Source organism: Diadema antillarum, unplaced genomic scaffold (genome assembly GCF_040938485.1).
Source record: "Diadema antillarum isolate AM-2024a unplaced genomic scaffold, OU_Dant_1.0 seq00000569_RagTag, whole genome shotgun sequence".
Lineage (NCBI taxonomy): Eukaryota > Metazoa > Echinodermata > Echinoidea > Diadematoida > Diadematidae > Diadema > Diadema antillarum.
This window is the reverse complement of record NW_027271507.1, coordinates 689,043-712,805: the sequence shown is the minus strand read 5'-3', so window position 1 is coordinate 712,805 and position 23,763 is coordinate 689,043. Positions and strand designations below refer to the sequence as shown.

The 23,763-nt window shown below is 35.9% G+C and overlaps 1 protein-coding gene across 1 annotated transcript; it reads left to right on the top strand.

Moving 5' to 3' along the window:
- The first annotated feature begins 807 nt into the window (after positions 1-807).
- Positions 808-23,257, top strand: LOC139735285 (uncharacterized). Its single transcript, XM_071646041.1, has 9 exons — positions 808-831; positions 1,468-1,500; positions 2,105-2,134; positions 4,604-4,633; positions 6,077-6,427; positions 10,403-10,417; positions 14,863-15,045; positions 17,561-17,782; positions 19,808-23,257. The coding sequence occupies exons 1-9, from the start codon at positions 816-818 to the stop codon at positions 19,882-19,884; spliced, it is 957 nt and encodes a 318-aa protein (XP_071502142.1). The 5' UTR covers positions 808-815; the 3' UTR covers positions 19,885-23,257.
- Positions 23,258-23,763: the final 506 nt, after the last annotated feature.

The following is a 23,763-nucleotide window of genomic DNA, read 5'->3' as shown; positions in this document are numbered from 1 at the left end:
GTAATTGTGCACTACAGGTTCACGCTTGTTATCATTATCATCATCATTATCATCATCATCCTTATCAGTATGGAATATAAAACTATAAACTCCATCTAAATCTGTCCCAGCTGCGAAGGGTTGTTTTACCTTTTTTGTAATTTTATTTTTATATATGTGTAATTCAGCTTCTTTTCATTTTCATTTTTTTCATTTCACCAAGCAGATTTTAATTTAATGATTCCAATTCTCTCTCAATAAAAAAACATACAACCAAAAAAACTTGTCAAAAAAGATAGCTATTTCTGTTCCATAAAGTATATGCGTTCTTCTACAATCTACATTGGTGTTTCATATGATATTGTTGTGTATGTGTGTCCCCCTGATTCGTCTTCATTTTTGTGTTTTTTTGTCATTAGCTACCGACAGCACTCCCGCCACTGCGACAAGTACGTATGACTAAACTGTGAATAAGTTGGTATTTCCAAACAAAGATTTCAATGAAACTTTATTCTGCAAACTTCTATGAAATGATGTGCTCGGTATATCTCTTCCAATGAAATCAGCGCAATTTGTATTGATTTGTGTTCACACTTTTCACAAACACGACAAAGGAGAAATTGCCAGGATTTTCAGGGTCCATACTTATTTTTCTCCATCGTACGAGAGGATTATTCTGATGCTGCTATGTATTATTGTTTTCCATTCACGTCCGTTGCTTCCGTTTACGTATATGTGTGTGTTGCAGTGTATAATTTTATTTATTTATTTGTTTGCCTGTGATGACTATTTGTTTCTGTGTTTGATGACTAGCCGACGGCACCGCAACAACACAAATGACGTCAAATACTGGTCAGTCTTTTTCTTTTCTTTCCTTTTTTTTTTACCAGGGAGAACTTTAAACATAACTTCATTTTGAAGACCACTATACCAAGAATTCGAACAAACCACAACGACCACATTGGCGATGGAAAAAAAAATTACTTAAAAATGGCAATAATAAAACAAGTTCAACTTTGTGTGTATTCTATAAACATAATTGTCGAAATAATAATTGATGACTGTTCATTTCTTTATTAGTTTTTCATTTTATTTTCTTCCCTTAATTTTCTTCATTTTAACAAATTTAGCTACCCTATGAATTAGAATAATCAACATTTATTAATACTTGCTGGCGTCTTTAAGATATTTTCTTATTGGCATGTTCTGCTCCGTTTATATAGGAGTGCATTTATAATCGTAAGTTACGTAAACTGATATTTGTACGTTGATCAATATCCTCTGTCGAACGATTCCAAGTTGTTTGGCTTTTGTCATTTACCAACATGGAACTTAATGGTAACTCAGAAGCAAGAATTTATGCATGTAAAAAGTGGTCAAAAACGCCACGAGAAATACAGTCCATTTCAGAAAATGCTCCTTTACGTAATTATTTGCGTGAGTTTTGCCATTCATTTATTTATCATGTTTATATCTTTATATCAATAGGCACAATGGGAGGTACAACAGACGATTCGACAGGTAAATCTCATGAATTTTTTTTAAATTAAAAGTAACTGTTTCTTTAAAATTTTTGCCATGAAATCTTTCCACTTGCCCTCATATACTATGCGTTTAAATTGCAACGCAATGAAAAGGAATAAAATGCAAGTGTTAATGTTTCGTTTGTTTTTCTTGTTTCTTCTCGTGAATGCAATCTTGGGTACTAATTTACAAAAATGCATTTTTTCGTCTTGTAGTTGTCGATCTGGTTTGTTGGCTTTGTGTCATGTTTTGTTTTGTATTTCCTGAAATATGCGCAAGGTTTGAAAATCGTTGATATTCTGTGCAAAATACTCGTAGACTCTTGCGTGTTTGTTTTGTTTCCTTTTGTTTTGTTTATGTTATTATACTTTATAATGTTCATTTTTATTTGTTTTGTGCAGTCTTTATCGTTGTTGGGTGATTTTTCCCCTAGGCAGTATACTTCACAGTAGCAGAACGAAGTCTTAGCTCCAGCTCGTCAAAGAGCATTAGGGAAGAAAGGCTATTACAGAAAATAATTCAACGGTCGTCAATTTTCGTTTCTTTTATTGATACATTTTTTTTTGTATGTGCATGTTTGTGCTTTTATTACTACTTATAGTCACAGAACTTATGACCACAGGTGCAGGAGGTATACCTACCACTCTTTGTATTTCATATATTCACATACATAATTATTTCATATATATCTATCGATCCTCTCTGGACCTGATGTGGCCCATGATAAGGCTACAAAGTTATCTCTTCAGTGTATCCTGTCTTTACAACAACAACAGAAAAATGACTTGGCTGCGTTCCATAATGTCCATCCCATTGACTTCATTACTTTTCCTTCTCTATCATTCGTCTCCATGTTGTCCTATAGGGCGCCCTATACTTTTCTTCTACCTTCTGGTACCCATGTGAGGGCTGTCATGCAGTGACCGTCAGTCATCCATTTCTATGTCCTGCCTTTGACTTTATCACTGATACTTGACATGTAGGTTTTCTAAAGTGTGTCATCATTGGATATGTCATATAACATATATGTATAACAAACATATAAATTCAAATATGTCCAGCTTTTTGCTATCAGTTTCATTAAATTCTCCATCTCTCTCATCCATATGGTAAGACTGGTAGGCCCGAGTGATTTCAATAGTCTTTTCTTGGTTTTTAGAGCGAATCTCAAGGAAATCCAGTTTCTTGAGTTTGATGACAAACATAATTGATCTTTAATTTTTTTCATGACTTTGAGCACTCACACTGAGTAGTAAAGGCCATTATAATTTCCCATTTTGTTATTATTGTTATTATTATCATTATTATCATTATTATTAGTTACCATCATCATTATTATGATTATAATTATTATTATCATTAATGTTGTTATTACATTAACAATTATTGTTATTATCAATATTCTTCTTCTTATTACTATTATCATTATTATTATTATCATCATCATCATCATTATTATTTGAATTCTGCTGTTTGTAAAAGATCATCTCCTCTGCCTTGTTTGCTTACTTTGGCGCTTCATAGTAAGTAAAATGATCGTCTTCGTATGATTATCGACTACTGGTATCTATTCTGCCTGTCTACTGTTGGATTCATTTTTTCCTCTCAGTATACTTCTATTTTCTCGGTATGTATCTCGATGTGAGCCCAGTTTTACCTGCAAACTCATTTAGTTCCGATACATTTAACTGCATAATATGTTGAATGTTTGGTGAAAAAATGCAATGTCATCGGCAAATTCCAAATCTTCTTATTTTGTAACAAATTTCCACCAGATCCCTGTGTTATTTACTTTGAACTTTGTAGTATCCACAGTCCTGTTCACTACTATCGGAGAGATAAAACCAGAGGTGACGTCACCTTGCGTCACTCCTATTTTTACCTTGAGCCATACAGAATCCTCTCCTTCTCCTAATACAGTTCATTCCCTGTCTTCATACAAAATCTGTATCATTTGGATAATTTTTGATGGAATTCAAAACCTGGCCATTACATTCCACAGGTGCAAATCATGAATCCTTCACCATGGCATACGGGCCACGGGTTATACAACCCATGAGTAATAGTACAGCCCACGAGTTATGCAGCCCACCAGCTGTACACTAATGAACAAGGCCCATGAGCTCGACATCAAGCAAAATAGGCCCACGACCACCCATGCGTCCGACACTAGGTCAACAAGACTCACGAGTCCGACACTTGGCAAAGAAGGCTCACGAGTCCGACATTACATCACTGTATGGGCTTATGTTCGCAGCGTCGATCTCGTGAGCCTTTTTGGCCTAGTTTCGGACTCGTGAGCCTTGTTTGTCTAGGGTCAGACTCATGGGCCTTATGTAGCTGCTGTCGAGGGATGGGCCTTTCTGCGTATAAGTGACGCGCTCGGGCTGTATGACTCATAGACCTTTTTTTTTTCCAATGTCAAACTCGTGGGCTGCATAACTCGTGGGTGTCGCGCCCCTTTTCCATCTTGATGCACTTAGTCAAACGCCATCTCAAAGTCCAAAATTGTAACATGCTGTAAAGTAAACTGCCATTCTGCAGCTTCCTCCATCATGTTACGAAATGTAACTTTCTGTTTACTTATATTTCGCTCTCTTCTGAATCCAGCTTGTTCATCCCTCAACATGTTATTCACTCCATTCCTTGTCACTTATCACTCCACCAAATATAATTCTTGGAAGTGATATTAATGTAATTCCTCTCCAATTACCACATTCTCCCTTTTATTAAACTCTTTAAGATATATCACACGAAAGAATATGTGATACCCCCGACGAAGCAGTCAGTTGATATAACTACTAACGAACTTATTTACAATGAATTTATTAAGTAGGATGCATTCCCAATTATTGTTTTTTGTTTGGAAGGCTTTAATTTCTCTAATCAGATTAGTTGTCTCATAATGTTGGCAGCGTTTTGTGCATTTATGTTGTGTCTATTATATTCATAAGCTGGTTTCGCGTCTTTTGTTGACGGTATTTTTTTTCTTGATTTAACAGCGATTATTTGCAAAAACAGCAGCAAGGTATTAAAAGATGATTATACCATTTCTGTTTTTCGCTTCGTTAATTGATTGTTTTTGTGTCTCACTTACTAGCTACTGCACCTGCAAATACAGTTACTCCAGGTATTTATCACTCCCTACTCGCACCTGCCACTTTCTTTAGTTGTCTACCTTCACGCGTTGTTTTTCATTGTGATAAAATGTATCGTATTGCATGAAATGATATGCTTTCTAATGATACGATTATGATTATGATATGATATGATATGATATGATATGATATGATGTGATATGATATGATATGATATGATATGATATGATATGATATGATATGATATGATATGATATGATATGATATGATATGATATGACATGACATGACATGACATGACATGATATGATATAATTATGATATGATATGATATTATGATATGATATGATAAGCTAGTAATATCTGATATTGCATGACCAATATAATCATAGTAGTTAACAAATTTGAAACTGCTTAAAGGACAAGTTCACCTTCATAAACATAAGGATTGAGAAAATGCAACAATATTAGTAGAACACATCAGTGAAAGTTTGAGGAAAATTGGACAATCGATGCAAAAGTTATGAATTTTTAAAATTTTTGTGTTGGAACCGCTGGATGAGGAGACTACTACAGCTTGTGAGTCATATGCGTACAACAGTATAAAGAAAATGTAAAAGAAAATTCAACATATTTTCACTTTTTTCGCATAATAAAAGAGCTCTTGACTTGCCTCTTTCTAAAGGCAGGGGGAATAATATTACCCATAACATTTGTCGGTAACGAGTCAGGGAAATGTGTACTTTTTTCAAAAGATGGCATTTTGTGAAATTCTCTTTATATTTTCCTTATATTGTTGTACGCATGTGACATCTAAGTTATTCATACACTGGAGTAGTCTTCTCATCCAGCGGTTACTGCACAAAAACTTCAAAATTTATAACTTTTGAACGGATTGTCTGATTTTCCTCAAACTTTCAATGATGTGTTCTACTAATATTGCTACATTCTCTCAATCCTTATGTTTATGAAGGTGAACTTGTCCTTTAAGGAAATGTATGAAACAGAGAATCCTCACCTCCAATTACCTATCTTGCTATTTGACCCAGTATCAAATTGAGAAGGTAGCACGTGGTAGGTCAATGGTTGATCTACATGAGTTTTAACGTGTATAAGTAAAAAGTACACTTTGACAAACGATCGTGTGAGGATCGTACTTTATTTTACAACGAGGCGAAAGAGAGGGCGGAACAACTCTGCTCGGACCTCGGGTCATTTTGCGGGAATACTGAAAATATCTCTCTATACCGTATACATGTCAACCAAACAATATGTCACAATTAGGTTTACCTAAACTTCAACATGCTGTAATGTCAGATTTACTCATCATGTAAAACAATGATATTGAGAGATCATATTAATGCTGTTTCATTTCATGTCATTTGATCACATTTTATAAGCTATCAACTACTGAAAAAGTTTACTTTGTATGATAAAACTGGTCACTGCCTCTATACACCATTTACATAACGACAGACTCAAACACTGACGACCCTGCCACGTCAACAACTGACGCCGACGGTACCACAGGAACGGATGAAACTGGTACGGGAACTACCGGGACTCCAGGAGCAGGGATCACGGATGCTGCTACCACCAGTGGTGGAGAGACGGGAACAACGGGTACACCGGGAACACCGGGAGCAACTACAGAAGCAGCGGAAGCGACAGAAACACCAGGAGCAACAGAAGATCCGGAAGCGACGGAAGATCCGGGAGCAACGAATGACCCGGATGCAACGGCAGCAACGGAAGAGCCAGGAACCACAGAAACACCGGGAACACCGGGAACGGAAATCCCAACCGTAGTCATGACAACGGAAGAGGGTAAGTCGCGAGTAGTAGTAGCAGTGGAACTAGAACCGTTTTAGTAGTAATTTAGTGGTAGCAGCAGTAGTAGTGGTAGTAAACAATAGTAACGTCAAGTGTCGTGTGATGTTATTTGAAAGATCCATTTGGAAATGAAAACGATATAAATAAATAAATATATATATATATATATATATATGTATATAATAATAATAATAATAATGATAATAATAACAACAATACAGGGTACTTATAATGCGCCAATTCCACATAGCTAACGTGCTCAATATATATATATATATATATATATATATATATATATATATATATATATATATTGTTTAGCATAGTCTTATCTACTACACAAAATAGGGTCATACAAATTTAAACACCTACCTTTTCGGTATATTCTTCTTGTAACATCAATTCTACAAGATAAAGTGAATTAAGCAGATGATAAACACTCAGCATGTTCAGTATCTCCTAATCTGGAAGGTTCGGTAGATTGACGTCAACACACTAGACGCCACATGTAATAGAAATGCGAATTTTCAGGAATATCATACACTCCCATTGTTGCTGGATTTTTTCCCCCTTTGAATGGCGAGATGGACCCTTATCCTTGTAATTTTCATGTTCTTAAAGTCTCATTTAATCCTGCACTGGATTGAATGAACGATCCTCTGACTAAGCGTTACCATTTCAGTCATATAAATGCTATAGCCACGCTACTACAGTCTGGTTGTGTATAATGTTACACCTGTTTGGGATGTAGGCCCTACTTCTGTGTTAATCCATCGGCTCTAGGGAATAAAGATTTTTTTTCATTTATTGTCGGCATTGTTTTTCTCTTATTCCTTCTGCTCATTCTATCTTTTTCTCTTTCTTTTTCCTGATTTCCTTCTCCTCCTCCTTCCTCTTCTTCCTCTCCGTCTTCTCCACCAATCTTTCTAATCGTCGATTCGAATGCTCTCTTGGTTACCGTAAGAGTTATTTCCGCCCTTTTCTCATGGTGGAGTGCTTCTGTGTTGTGTGTCTGAAGGAGTTTGCCGACTGGTCTAAAACGTCACTCAATGCTTGTAAGAGGGGAAAGAATAAATATCCTTGTCGCATCGACATCTGTTGTTGCCGTAGCAACGGTCAATAACGCGAATGTTTTTTATTTGTCTACACCTTATTTCATATCGGGGCGTTTTAACCTCGTACTTGCTCAAGAGTTCGCGGTTTACCTCTTTGTGCTGTCGTTTGCCCAAATGGTGTCGGGCATTAGATTCGCCAATTTAAGGGTTTACTTCTGAGGAGTTTAAGCTATGGAAAAGTGTGATATTTCATAATAAGATGATTGTGATAATTTGGTAGGGAAAATGAAAAAGGAAAGAGATAAGGAATGATGAGACGACATGAAGGGAAAGAAGAAAAATGAAACAGGAAATGAGAACAAGAAGTTCGAGGTGCGAGAGGAAAAACATCAGCATTTTTTCCATTGTGAAGACAATTTTGCATGAAAATAAGGGTTCGGACAGTTTGGTCACAGATAAGGATATTTCCAGCAAACTGTATTTCTTTTGGCTGAGAAAACACGTATCTATATTTTAGTCCAAAGGCGAGCCTGATATCACAGGTTCATTTTGCATAGGAATTACTCGGCACTCTTGTCGTGAAAGAATTGGTATAGAGTGTTGTGTTACTACGGTGATCAGGTTTGCCTATCAACAAGCCAAAATTACCAAAGGCCACCCTTACCTGATACACTTAATGTAATGCAGACCTGTCTGTTTTTGTTCTCACAACTGCTCATACTATACTGTACATTTAGTATTGTACAATAATAATTGATCAATGGAAATCTACTCTATCTGTCTAGACATGTGTGTATCATTTTGATAAAACAAAAAGGGTCCTCAAAGGAGGTGTCAAGCATTGTCTAAAACTTTTTGAATAATTCAGCTTAGGATAAGAAGAAACCATATCATGATTGTAGGCATTGACCACTTTAATCTCACCACCCCCCCCCCCCCATACAAAAAGGGAAAAATCATTAACACTTTGTTTAAAAAGGAAGAAATCATCAAAAGAAACCTTTTTGCGACGTTCTCTGATGCGCACACACATACAACGTAAATCCCCAACGAATTAAATTGTCACGTTTATATCCGATGTCAACACCGCCAGTCTCAGCCCTCTTCCCCTGAATCTAGAAAAGATTTTCACCTCAGGGCCCCTATGTTCAGTTATCTCCTCTCTAGAACGATCATCCCTCAGCCACCGCCAGTCGATATTTTGAAGGCACAGTTATTCAATTATGTATTTGCTGACGTAGAGGTTCGGATATCAGTTGGACATGACATACACCACCAAAAGCGATTGACGATTGCAGAGGGAAGCGGAGCAAGGACTCATATCTCATTAACATCCTACTCTCTTTTTCCATCTATCCCTTCGTATATTCATTCATCCATCCATCTCTTTTCTTGTTTATATATAAACAGTGACATACTGGTCAATAGATTGATCAATCTGTCTGAATATATCCATCTGTCTGTTGATCGTCTATGTATTGAAAAATAGTTTATCTTTGACGGAGTAGAAAAATGTGACATAAAAAAGGTAGATGGAAGGACAAGAGAATGAGAGGGAGAAAGAGAGGGATATATATATATATATATATATATATATATATATATATATATATGGGAGAGAGAGAGAGAGATCTTCCTTAAGTTTACTTGGAATCAACACGTGTAATTCTTTCAAGTCACTGTCAATCAGTATAACCCACTTCTGGGGTGGGGTCAGTCAAATAATAAGATGATGTCAATGTTGATTTTTCGATGAGAGGTTTAAGATTTGTTGTCCGTATCCGCTGGCGACGAGAAGCGAACGCGTTTCTCTTGGTTTCCTCGAGAGACATATTTGCTAGCCAGCCTTCGGTTTCTCTGAGAAACATGTTTGCCAGCGCCCATAAACATCAGATTAAATACTACGTGTTTAACTCAGGTAAAGTTCATGCAAACAATTGCAGTCACTGTAATCAGATCAACATAAAGACGATAGCGCCGCGATATGTCTTATGTACTTTCCTTTTTCTGGCACCTGCGAATTGCATTTGTAATGATGCACAAAATTTACTTGAAAGTGACAGAGTTTTATCTTCGTTCAAAAAGATAGAAATCAAGATAGCAATGAAAAAGGATAAAACCAGAAATTACAAAATTTTAGTTTTTATCAAAGTTGGCAAGTCATATTACAACGGTCACAGAAATGAAAGCTTAAAGGAATGGTATAATTTTGGTTGAGAAATGGGGATTCAGATTTTTACTTTTTGGGAGATAAATAGAAACCACATTTGAAATATCAAAGAGCATACTAAGGGGCTAAGAGGTAAGCATACTAAGAGCTAAGGGGATTTCAAAGTTTAATCGATGGAAATTTGTTTCGAAATGCCTGAGATGTACGAAAACAAACTAACACAAAGTGGTCCTAATAAAAGGTGGGTCCCACCTTTCTTTAGGACCTCTTGGTTTGGGGATATCTAAGCAATTTCAAAACCGATTTTCATTGAATAAACTTTGAAATCCTCCTAGAATTATTTCCTCTTTCATATTTCTAAAGAAATTTCTCACTATCTCACAAAAAAGTTAGAAACCTGAAGCTCCAGCTCAACTAAAATTATATCATCCCTTTGAATCTTTTGAAGTAAGGCATATACTGCGATGAAATAACTCGCAGCGATCCTTTTGTAAATAGTCTTGTTTTCCTACAAATCATACATATATATATATATATATATATATATATATGTATATATATTCACACACACATATGTATATATATATATATATATATAGAGAGAGAGAGAGAGAGAGAGAACACGAAAGAAAAAGGAGGACATAAAAATATATGATAAACTGTACAGTGATGTTAGCGCTTGGTAATGAGTATCTTCATACCTTTTTGTTTGTTTATTTTTTCTATTTCCAATAAACATAATAGTTGTTTTGGATGAGGGTAAGTACCTTTGTTTTAATGTTCGGAATCTGCATGCATGTTAACACATATTCATTCTGCATATTTGCAATCAAATTTCAAAAATTAGAAACATATTCATCCCACCTTCCACTCCCACATTATGAACTTGCCTTACATTTTCCCTACCCCCCCCACACACACACACACACTCACTCACGTAAACTACCTAGTCAGATACTTAAGTTTTCCAAAGAGAAATGTCACAAGCTTATACTTTTCAGCACGGGTGAGTAGTAGGGACACTTTACTATAGCTTTTCAAACTGCCAAAAAAATATCATTTCGACAAACAAGTTTACAAAATTAATCATAGTTATATTGGACAATGTATGTATTATCATGCATACATGTCAATCATAAAACATATTAATTATACGTAAATTGTGGTTATAAACATGACAAATGGATGGTTAGTTATTCAATCAAATTATTAGGAACTTATGAAGGACACCGTCATCAGCAGAAGCTTGATTTTTATGACGGCCTCTGAAAATACATAATATGGTTTACTTTGCGTTACAAATCATTTCATATATACTAAGTAAAACAAAATAATCTCATATAAGCTTTCGAAACCTGCCCAGACATTATATTCCACATTTACAGACGCATATTTTTTCATGCACATATTTCTACATACCCAGCAGTCACATCACTCACCGCAACACACTAGAAAAACATTTTTAAAGAAATCGCTGTTCAATTCTCCTTTTTTTTTTGTTAGTGAAGCAGCAACGAATTATTCCAATGTGTTTTTTTTTCATCGGACCTGTCTTGATCTATGGCCTCTAATCGAATGTAAGGTAGAAACAAGAAGAAGAATTTTCACCAGTATTAATACAATGATAAGCTAATCGAAACTTTCCTTAATCTGGTTAAATCAATTCCAACTTGAATATCTTCCTGGCTTAAATTTTGTAAATTAACATAATAAAAAAGTACCGCACCTTTCCTGTACGTCCCTAACAAATTCAAACGTATAAAATATATGTTGCTGGTCTCTACCTCTTTATGACATAAGGTAAATTATTATTTATAAGCTTTATAAGCAGTAATCTGAATTGAAAATCTCTCAAAGTGGAACTCAAAGTGCTTCTTTCATGTCTTATACTGAAGATATTTTTTTTCAGGAAAGCTCACGAAAATATAGCTTTTTCACTTTTGCTTTCGCTGGTAAATGAACACTTATTTTCTTCACTAATGTAAAGTAGACGCCTTTGGAAGTAGTCTTATGTAAAGAGGTCTTCCTCCTATTTTCCATAAAAATCACTTCATCATCACTTATATCTTTATCTGACTCTGAACGCTCTGTCTTCCTTTTCCGCCCATAGGGACAGTGCATGCTTCACATTTCATTTTCAATACTCAAGTGTTATCAATAGTTCATATTTCTAACATGAAAATAAGCCACCGGTTTTAAATCCCCTTTCATATCAAGTCTTATATGCTCCAGTCCAGACATTTTTGTTTTTTTTGTCAACAGCACATTTTCATTATAAATTGATTTCCCTTCAACTGGAATCATTTTATTATTCAAACGAACCACAGAGGAACTCTCGCACGGAAGATCGATGACTACAACTATGGCTCAATTCATAATAGATTATGAAACATTATAAACCAGCAACCACAATCAGACTCTGAGATTGCAATGCTGTCGGTGTACCTTTTGGCTAATATTTCGCATTTTCATCGTTACCCAACTGAAATCGTGTTATCACAGCGTCATGTCACACATTTCGTATGCATATGGGTCCCTTGTAGAGCAAAAATCAACAATTTCTCCAAATATATAAGAAAATATTTTTACCCCTAGGTTTCCTGCAAGATAATAATGACAGCATAGTATCAAAAAATACTAGAATGTTTAGTTTTCTACGACGCTTTTTGATGCGATGTTTAAAGGAAAGCAATGGCCGTTTAAACAGCTTCACTGCCATTAAATGTTAGTCCCTCACAACTTTAGAAATTGAAGATTATGATGGAAGGTCTGATGTTTTCTCACCTGTCACGTGTGATTAATATGCCAACCCTCATACCCAGCAGAACAAGCTTTAACAATCAATAATGGAAACAGCTGGTTCGGTCTCGGGCTATTTTGGGGAATGGCGTCGTTGATGTGGCATTGTGTACTTTGTGTTTGTGTGTGAATGTGTGTGCACACACTTGTGGGTGTGTTTATGTGTGCATGCTATGTGTGTGTGTGTGTGGTGTGTGTGTGGGTGTGGGTGTGGGTGTGGGTGTGTATGCTATATGTGTTTGTATGTATGTATGTATGTATGTATGTATGTATAATGTAGGTATGGGTAGGTATGGGTGCATATATGCGTGTTAGGGCCTATGTCTTACTAACCCTGCAGAGAAAATCTGATATTTCTTATGGAAGATGGCAGTCGGTCCCCCTCCTCCCCCACCAAAAATAAATAAATCAAACGAAGGTGATGTCTAAGGGCTAAGGGCTGAGTGGGTGTTGCAAGAAAGTCGAGTTGCAATCAATTGCAAGATTTGCAATTGATTTGGGGGATTTGCAATCATTGATTGCAACTTTCTTGTAACGCTCCCAAACTTGACATATACTCAGATGGGACGTGTCCATTCTGTTTGTATCATGTGCGTGTATTTGTGTGTCTCTATGTGTGAATACATTAATACGCACAAGCACACACACACACACACACACACACAAACACACACACATACACACACACACACACACACACATATATATATATATATATATATATATATATATATATATATATATACATACTCTAGTCGTATGCATGTCTGCACGTGTATTTGGGCATGATATCAATAATGCATGATTCTGAATGCACTAAAACATGTAGGTACTACATTATGTGCACATAAAATGCATGAGTATCAGCCCAAAGGCCGATGGCGTTTTGCCTCGGCCTTCCGCTCCAATAAAACAGAATTGCACTTAATCTAGGAAGAATATATGCCATACATCGCGTGTTTCATTAATTATAGTCAAAAGCATTTAAAATTCCCTATCACCCGTTCACTAATGCAGCTAAATTTAGTGCACGACAAGAAGAATATATAATGTCACATCGAGCAAAAATTAATCTACGTAACAAGTCTCACATAATGTTCTTTACTTAAACAACACTGATGAAGAAGAAAATTATATATAATATGTATAAATACTGTATACATAATCTATTCGTATGAATGTAAAAAATATGCATATGAATCTCACTTTATTACACAATGTTTCTCTTTGCAATTGATTGACAGTAATAAAAACAATTATTAACAGTTTTATTTTTATAATGATAAAATCATAAAAATTATTGTAATCATGATTATAATCATTAAAATTAATAATATATAAGTTTTACCATTCATTTTCAAACTTTTTTCATTCAATTTGACAAATTTTTACTTCAATTTCGTCGAGGGATGTCGGGAATAGGCCAATCTTACTTTTAAATTCATCTTTCGTCGTTCATTTCAAATAAAGTCCATTCAATTTAGTCATTTAGCATACATTTTCGTCATTTACAGTTCAAATTCGTCAGTCTCACTCGCAGCACTCAAAACAGCAGGATCGATTTCGTCTTTTGTCAATCATTTTCGTTAAATTTTCAGTCATATTCGTCTCATATCTCTATCCGGTGTGATTTCCCAGTCATTCATGTATTTTTTTCTGTAACCGTTCACATTTTACATTTAGGGTTAACATACACACAAGTGTCCTGATACAAACAGACGTACCGTCTCGCATACGACAACATCTGGCTAATTTGAATGAAAGATTCATGAAATTGTGTGAACAAAAACGAATTTGATCTTCACATTCGGCGATCCGTCCGCGGGAGGGGTGCATTTGAATGACAATTGACGATTTTGAATGCTATGTCTTCGAAAACGTTTGACGAAAAACGAATTACATTAGGCGTTTTCACATCAGCCCGATGCGTATGACAATAATGACAATTGACGAAATTGAAGTTAGGATTTGCGTTCCACGTACTTCTCGGGGACGAAATTGAATAATGAATCTTTGAAACTGAATGACAAAAGTGCGAAAATGGATGGGAAAACCTATACAAACAGACGTACAGTTTCGCATACGACACCATCTGGCTAATTGGAATGAAAAATTCATTAAATTGTGTTAGCAAAAACGAATTTGATCTTCACATTCTGCGATCCGTCAATGGGAGGGATGAATTTGAATGACAATTGACGATTTTGAATGCTATGTCTTCGAAAATGTTTGACGAAAAACGAATTACAGTGACAATTGACGAAATTGGAGTTAGGATTTGCGTTCCACGTTCTTCTCGGGACGAAATTGAATAACAATTCTTTGAAATTGAATGACAAAAGTGCGAAAATGGATGGGAAAACCTAACCTATATACTCAGTATTTCTCTCTTCGCAAATATACAGTTACCTTAGAAGTAACTGGCTCAACTGTGACGTACCCTGACGACAAGAAAATAACGGTCGGAGGCGGGGCTCTTGTGACGTCATCGGTGACAGTATCGGTAGTGAACGGAACCATCGTCGATGGGGAGAGCAACTGGAAGTTTCTCGTCTTCGCAGCCGACGATGACGTCACAGAGCTGGCCAGTAAGTATGACGAAAGGTCGGTTTTAAAACGACTGGAAAGTCATGTCATACTTGACATTAAGGAGGTTTAGATTTGCGACGCGGACGTTTGAGACGACGATTGCGTGGGACGTTCTCCTCTCTCCCCGAGGAGAACGTCCCTGTTGGAAAGCAGCTTTAGATTAAACGAGGACGCAACCTATAAAAAATAAAATGGCACCCCCATGTATTATAATCGGTGCGTCAAGTAGCTCTCTGCATCGTAAAAATAGTCTGGAATGCGTAGTGAAAACTTGGTGTTATTAAACAATATACCTTTAGTTTCAATGGCGGGTTAATAATGACAGGGTCCTTAAGAAGAGCCCAAATAAAACTTAAGATGATCATCACGGCCAGAAATGTTTTCGACGTGTTCTTACTAGCACTATGAAGGTATTTTGATGATCCGAGACGGATAGAGAAAAACTGGCCCATTCAATAACACTTGATTTAAAACACAGATTTAATAGCAGACCAAGCGTAACATTTTTGAATCCTATAGCGGTAAAATCAATCTTATGACCAGTATTTATGAAACAGGCCCCCATTGCACTAATCAAAAACGGTAATTACCATTGTGACTGATAAAATAAGGAGGAAATCTGGTAGAGGTTACAGTTTGCTATAGCTCTATAAAAAGGGGGATATTTCTCGCAGGAGCTCCATCTGTATACTTTTAAGCGTCATGACGGCAGGCGGGAAAGTTTTGCCGTCTCTCTTTTATAGATGTGATAGATTATCGTGTCAGTGTGCTATGTTTTCATCTGTGTTTATGATGCGAGGAAATACGCCAGCTATACCGCAACACGACACCTCCATTGTTCTATGTACAGTGTCATTTAAATCAGTTGAAGAAATGCCTTCAAAGAGGCTTCGGTTACCGGAAAAAGAGAAGTACTACACAAATAATTGGTTAAACAAATCGCTGGGCGCCGCATCAATCATCATGTCACATGCAAATTAGAAATCTGTCGCAGTCATAGGGAGACCATAACATAACACTTATTCGAGGTTTATACATCAATCATTATAATTGATGTACAGATGATTTACGAATGCAAACCTAGGTTGTTGTTTTTTTTTTTCTGCATGCTTTTCAAGGATCAAACACAGACTTCCCTTGATAGGTTATTCTTTCAATTGCCTTTAAAAATTTAATCTCAGCTGATACCGTTTGACTTCTGCGCAAGAAAAGCGTTTATCCACTTTTCAATATCTTATAATGAGACAAAGAGTTCTGCGCATTGCAACTTATTAGATATTGAAATAAATTAAAATGTCAGTTTATATCAATCGAATTCTAGCTAGCACTGTCTTTAATTTAGCTCAAACAGACGTGTGTTTAAACAAGGAGACGCATAAAACTGGCAGCTGTAGAGGGGGTTCGCGTTGAAGTTCAACAATCTTTGCGTGTTGACAAACGCACACGCACGCAAGTGCACACATTCAAGTACACCGACAGACGCAAACACGCGAACAAATGCGACAAATCCGTTGGACCCGAGACAGTACTTTGTCAACATTAAATGTGCTTTATTACTTCAGGATAAGATAAGAGAGTACATACTCGGAGACTAGTGTTGGTCAGAGAAAAACTCTGATATCCATTTGGTTTGCCTATATCACTCGTGAAGTTCAATTTAGTCTGTTCACGAGCAAAAAAAAAAAAAATAGGGAATATGTTTCATGTGCCCCTTTAAACTTTGACTTATTTTGAATTGGAGCCACACTAGCATCGCTGAGGGGATAAATGGGCAGACTTTAGACTGTCATCCATAATGCAACGCGTTTGTCAGGTTGAAACAATGGAGACAAATTGACCAAAGGTATCTAGCAAACATCAATGTATTTAGGGCCATTAACATAATAAGGCTTGCCATAATACGGCTTGCCAAAAGAGGTAAAGCTCCCCGCTTATCTAAACGGGTATTGATTTATATTTCATAATGAATGATGGGTAGTATATTATGATCAGCCATTATGATAACGACATGAGTAATGAATTCTCTATGTGACAGAAATGTAGTCATGTCGCAAAGGGAGTTTAAACCTCTAGGACATCTATTTTCAACAAAGCGAAATTAATGACGGTTGATTATGCAAAAGCACAATTTTACAGGGAACTCGTTACAGTCTGTGTTTTTGTTATTTCACCGTTTACATTGCAAATGAACTAAGGATGAAGTTAAGCAGAAGGTATCAGAAATTAGGAAAAATTACAATTGAACATATTGAAATACTGTATATATTTATTACCGTATTTCACGTGTAATGTATAGATAATTATCATGACGATAATTTGCCTGTCCCCAAAACCTTATATTACATAGGACATCATTGGCAATTCCTACAATAGTTACATTAACACTAAAGTTATTTTTTGTCTAAAGTAATCTTTAGGAGACATCCAATAATTTCACACTAGCACTACTATTCTATATCGCTTCTTTTTTATTGTGTATGTGTGTACTCTTTTTTTTCCTGTCACGTGATATAGCTCCCATCGAAGCAGAAGTGCCCGAGTCCTATGTATCGGAGGGACTCGGTACAGGAGAATCGTTCAACTTCGCGATGCTGAACGTGACCCTTAACCTGGAAGACGTCACTTGCAACGAATTCACCAAGGTTTGCGTCCGGGTCGAGCCACACGACGACGCAGAGTGGATGTTGTCGTCCGAAGGCAGCACGGACACTCAGTGTGACACCATTACATGCGAATGTGAGTCAACTTCGTTATCGCCATCTTCACGTTTTCGTGGTTTTTGTTTGTTTATCTATTTGTTTGTTTGTTTGTTTGTTGTTATTTTATCCTCCGGAATTCATTTTTTATTACAATCATTGTTGTGATAATTTCTCTTCTCTTCTTCTCTTAACTTTTTAGTGTTGTTCTGTGTTATCGTCATGATTGTCGTTGTTATCATTATTGTCATTTTTTTTTATTATTTCATAATCATTACTGTTTTCATCATTATCACAGTTGTATTGATCATTATTATTGTCACCATCATCACATTATTCCTGTTTTCAGTTGCTATCATTATTTTTTTTAATACTGTTGCAATTATAATCTGAATAATTCGTATCATTTTTTTTTTCAGTTTTAAGTTTTCTGTTGTATGTAACATTTCTGTTGTTATTGTTTTATAGTTTCAAGTTAATATTTTATTTTGTTGATTTCTTTTTAGACCGCATTTTTTTTTATCGGCGCTATTTCATGATGCCTTTGGATTGAGATGGAAAATTTGTGGGAAGTTAATCACAATAAAGGATGCATTTGTATAATCAATAACTATTTTACTTTTCATAGTATACAAACGTGGTTGTTATTAATGTTATTTTGTTTACATCACTACGTAATCTAAATACTTCTGATCGACACGACACAATGATTTCAAAAGCAAAGAAGCAAACAAATTTGACACCTGAAGGACAATTCGTCATGTTCTTAAAGGAGACCTCCGGATCATTTTCAGACTTTTACATATGAACAACAATAAATTGGTTACACTGGGTGCAGAGTTTCAGAAATTGTAGTGATTGGGATGACGAAAAGGAATGTTTTCAAAGTTTATAGCAAATCACAATGAACAAGGATGATGACATGGCAGCCTCACAACAAGAATGCATGAGTTTGGGCTCAAGGAAGCAGAACAAAGGAGAAGGCATGCATAAATTCTACACAGGTTAACTTGTTTAGCAACTGGTATTGTAATAGAATTACATTGCTACATTTCTGAAATATGTGAGGCGGTATGTCATCGTCTTTATTCAGTGTAATTTGTTTTGGGTTTTTCAGAGTATTGATTGCTCTGCTCAAGGGCCACAAATTCCACAAATCTATACATGGAGCTGTTGATATATGTACTACATGATGTGAAATTATGAAAATCGTCTGGAATTCCCTTTAAATTACGGATTGTAACGCGCCCATCATGCAAGAGCTAGTCCGTGTTACTGTCATCATTATCATTATAGCGCACCCAATCAACTGCTTTCTCTATAATTATTTTCTGCATGTTTCCAGCCAATTTGTAATATCTTGCCATAGAATTGTGTTTGCTTACAGTGGTTTTTTTTTTTTCTGACAGGACTGCAATTGTGTACAAGCTAAGCTTTTTTTTTCAGTTCCCTCCATTTCCAACTTCCTCTTTATGATACAAGCTAACTTGATTCCATTCGATTTAGTTTCAATTTTATTAGATTTATCAAACAATCACTTACAGATGTAAATATTTGAAATATATCGCATTCATATACTTATACTGCGTTTTGTGGCTATTAATGATTTTGTTGGAAATGATAAGTAAAGCAAATGAAATTAAATGAAATGATATACTGCAACAAGTTTGCAGTATCATAACACTTTTACGGTTGGAGGATAACAACAGCCTATTCCAATACTATTCAAAAAAAATGTACATGCTGAATTTAGGGTTAGGCATATACTGATTGTAAATGGGGTTCGTCAGATGTTATGAGGATGGCATTTCCTATAGTAATTATCACATCCTGGTACAAGGCGAATTCATTCCTGAAACGATTGTATAATAGCACAATGAGAAGCTATCATATTCTATATGGGAACATGCCAATAGAGGAGATTGGACCTTACATGAGACTGTTTGAGTTGGCTCGTGTTGTCTTCATATATTGGTATTGTCTCGTTTGCTGTATGTCAAATGACTCTAAAAATCGATGCTAATATCTTTATTCCTTTATTATCATGGCCTCTCTCTTTGAACAGCTGCTGCCTCCGCCCTGTCTGTCTCCTGCCTCTTGGTGGCGCTCGCACTTTTCATCTCGCGATGGTCTGTTTATTGATGACGTGTTTCCTCACCTGTACTTCAACAAAAATGCACTTGGTCGGAATAAGAAAGGTAATGGGGGGGGGGGGGGATGAAATCGTATGAAAATATGATAATGAATAGAAATACGAAGGGCGTTTTTGGAGAAATTGTCAAATCATCAGACTTTGAAATCTGTTTCTTTACATTATGATAATGGGGTAAACATATACAGCAGAAATCAAAAACGAAATGTGCTTATGAAGGCGATGAAGGAATTTCCAAGAAATGATGTGTTCCAAACTACTGAAAATTTTCACTTTAATCGTATTTTAGCAATGTTTGGGCCATATTTGTTTATTTTTGTAATTTTCTGTTTTGGTTGATTCGCAAATTCACCCGACTTTTGCGAAACATATTATGACGATAAACATCTTAAGACTGGAACCATATAGCACTACACTTGTTTCTAGACTGACGGTCACAACTAGACAAGATCCAGACAATCGCTTGTGCAGTTTGAGTGTGTGTTGATTACCGAGAGGATACGTAGTTAATCTCAATGTTGCAGCTCGTAAAATGTATCCATTTTGGCGGGGAGTGTTTCGAATGATGCTTTGAAGGATGATTTTCCCCGAAAAAGGATGTTTTCAACATCAACAACTAAAGAGAGAGAAGGAATACGAAGCAGCTGTCCAGTAAAAATTAAAGCGAATATAGGATGTGTATGTAAAGACTGATATTTTTTGGATGTCGCTGTGACAAATTATGTAATGTCACGTGGGCATACCGAGATACTGCATCACGTGACTTTGTTGGTGCCTATCTTAATTTGCATATACGACACACAATGTCATTTCACTAGTTCTAACTTTTTTAGGTTAATCATCCTTCAACAAAGCTGACAGAAACCTACTCTATAGTACTCTAGAATCACTTTTTGAGTACATTGAAACAAGTTGAGTGAAGAATATATCAACAAGACGCCGTAATTCTTAGGAAGAGTTATATAACTCTTATACTGAGAATTCTGACGTCTATGTCAATATTACACTATGAACAGTGATATCACTAGTACTTGATATTTTAGTATATGTGGTTGGGTCTCGATCATTGGTCGTTTTCATCAAAGATGTATGAATGAATGACGAGCAAGAGCAATGTTTAGCCAATATGAATTATCAAATCATTATGGGTCATGCGAGATGGAATATTGAGAGATTTCGTTTTAGTGTGTATGATATCTTGTCTGGTCTCTTTAAAATACATGAAAAGAAAGAAATTCATCATCGGTGAAATACGGCAGTTTGAATTAAATCATTTGCTTTCTAATAGCTTTAAGGTAATTCCTTCTGCGAAAGAGTGAAATTGCCCTATCTGTATTGTGGAAAATGTATCTTTTTTGGTCTTATTGTCCGACGGGAGGATTTTATTCTTCTTGCTTCGTATTTTCATTTACCTTCCTTTTTTTCATCCAGTCCGTCCGATATTATTTATTTCCAACTGCTTCTTGGAAGTTGTCTCTTCTTCTCTAACGAAGATTGAAAAAAAAAATCACTTTTAAATTTAGATGATGATTTGCTTTTCCTTGATTCGTTTGCCGTTTTTTAGATCTGAAATACTAGGCTTTGCTGTTAGAATACTATATAAGAATGTAACTCTATTTCCTTCATGAAGAAAGGTGTATCTATACCTATGGTAATTTTTTTTTTTAATAGTGTAAGCAGGTTTAGAATCCGCAGTGTGTGTAGTAACTTTGAGGATTGTCTCTTTTTTCAATAATTATTATGTCACAAACAATATTTTAGATGAAAGCAAGAGAATATAGAGGGGTGAAGGTTGAGGTGTGAATTTTCTTCAGTTGTCTCCCTCTACGAATGAAATTTGTAAGATCGCAGCTGATCTATAATTTAACAAACATGTCGGGGAAAAAAAGCAGTAGATGACAGGTTCCGAGTCCCGTGGTTCCATTTTTACGACATTTTTTTTTTTTTTTTTGATTATAGATGAGCAATTGGAATCTTTAAAATTTTATTTGTATAGGGAAGCAAATTAAAGACAATTCACACCTCAATGTTTTAGCTGCAATATTTTGTCAATTATCGAGTCGGTGGTCCAATATCATGCTTAATCATCTGCATTGTAAATAATGTGCATATCAAAGGCAAACTCTAACGAGAATAAGTACCGATACATAGTGTTGAAAATTAATGTTTTCTTACGTAAGCTTTTTTTCTACTCTTTGAGAGATTCTCTCTCTCTCTTTCCGGCTGTATGTTTGGGAGTGAGTTTGTGTTCCTTCTTTTCACGCTACTATGTTGTATATTGTGAATATTCAGTAGGTTAGAGTACACCGGCATATCCGCTTTGTGTAATTACTCCATAAGTGGTCACTGTTGCATAAAACTTGAGATCAGACATAAGTCAGAAAATAGTCAGAGTCAGAAATAAGTCAGAAAATAGTCATAAGCCAGAAAATCAGACATAAATCTTTGAATTCTCAATTCTGATTGGCTGATACCTGACTTGCCTCTGATTTTCGGACTTATGTTTGACTGCATCTTTTTTATGCAACAGGGCCCAGGTCAGTGCCAGATCATCTGTATTATAATAATAATATGACTGGCTCGGTCAGAGTTATCTACGTTATGGATGCCATTGGCCCATCACAGGTCATTGGGTCCAGGTCTGGTCCAGGTATATATACTCCGCCCTCAACGTTCGTGCATGTATTAATTGTAACTGTGGCACAAAAGAGACGATAAGCCAGTTCGCAGTTTCTCGATGCATTTCGTGATGTATTTTGAATTCAGATTACGACTTAACGCGTGAAATCCCGCGGTATACAGTACCTTAGTGACTGTGAATGCAGTTTTTATGGGAAGAAAATGTTAATGTATTCAGCGCAAAACAATGAAATGGATGCTTCTCACAGTGTTAATATAGACGGGCCATTCTGGTCACCTGGCTTTACGCAAGTTCTTTCTCTGTTTGAACATGAACTCCATCCATTGTTCAGTCGGAAAAGTTATCAATCATGTTGCTTTAAAAACCATGAAGCTCCCAACGGACATATTCAAACGATAGTGGGAAATGTGCACATGCGCTAATAACGAACTGGCTGTTGTTATTCTATTTCTTCCAAGCAATACGACTCAGTGATACTCTTGAGTCTCAACTCTACTCTCATTACAGCTCTTTCATTGTAAATAACTTTCTCGTGGTAGAAAATTCAGACGAAAAATCAGTACTCATTAAAATTCTGTCTTTCTTTCAATAAAGCAACTCTATCAAAAGAAATAATTCCATTCATTAATGTTATATCATCTTGCTTATACATTTGCCTGGTTGTGTTTGCGATTGATCGAATTTTTACAGTACATTCTTGATTAAATATCGGTATATTTTGATGATCAACATATAATTGTGTTGGAGTGGAATCTTTGTTCAGTCTGAGGAATGAAAAAAATGAAAGAAAGGATGAAAGAACACGATTGCAGATGAAGAGCTGTAAGTTCCGCATGCACACTTTATTGTATTGATGTAATATTCGATCATTCGAGAAACAAAAAAAAAAGAGAGTTGAGTTTTACATTTTTGTTCGTGAACCTCAAACGATATAGCAATGTCTATATGCAAGAAACTGAAATTCAAAGAGCTGAAAATCCCTGCCGCAGGAAGTGAGGATGCATTGCTTACAGACATTATACAGTTGCTATATGTCATCTGTATCAAAGATTAAAAGTCGATGGCCTTATATCTACGGTTCGACAACAACTGATAAAATAGGGAAAGAAAACCAATTTGTGGGTCTCGTAACTATACTTGGGATCTATTCTTTGAATACATAATTCCCGGCAGGTTAAATGCACCGAGAATAGAGAGCAAATGCACTACGTTTAGATAATTATATACA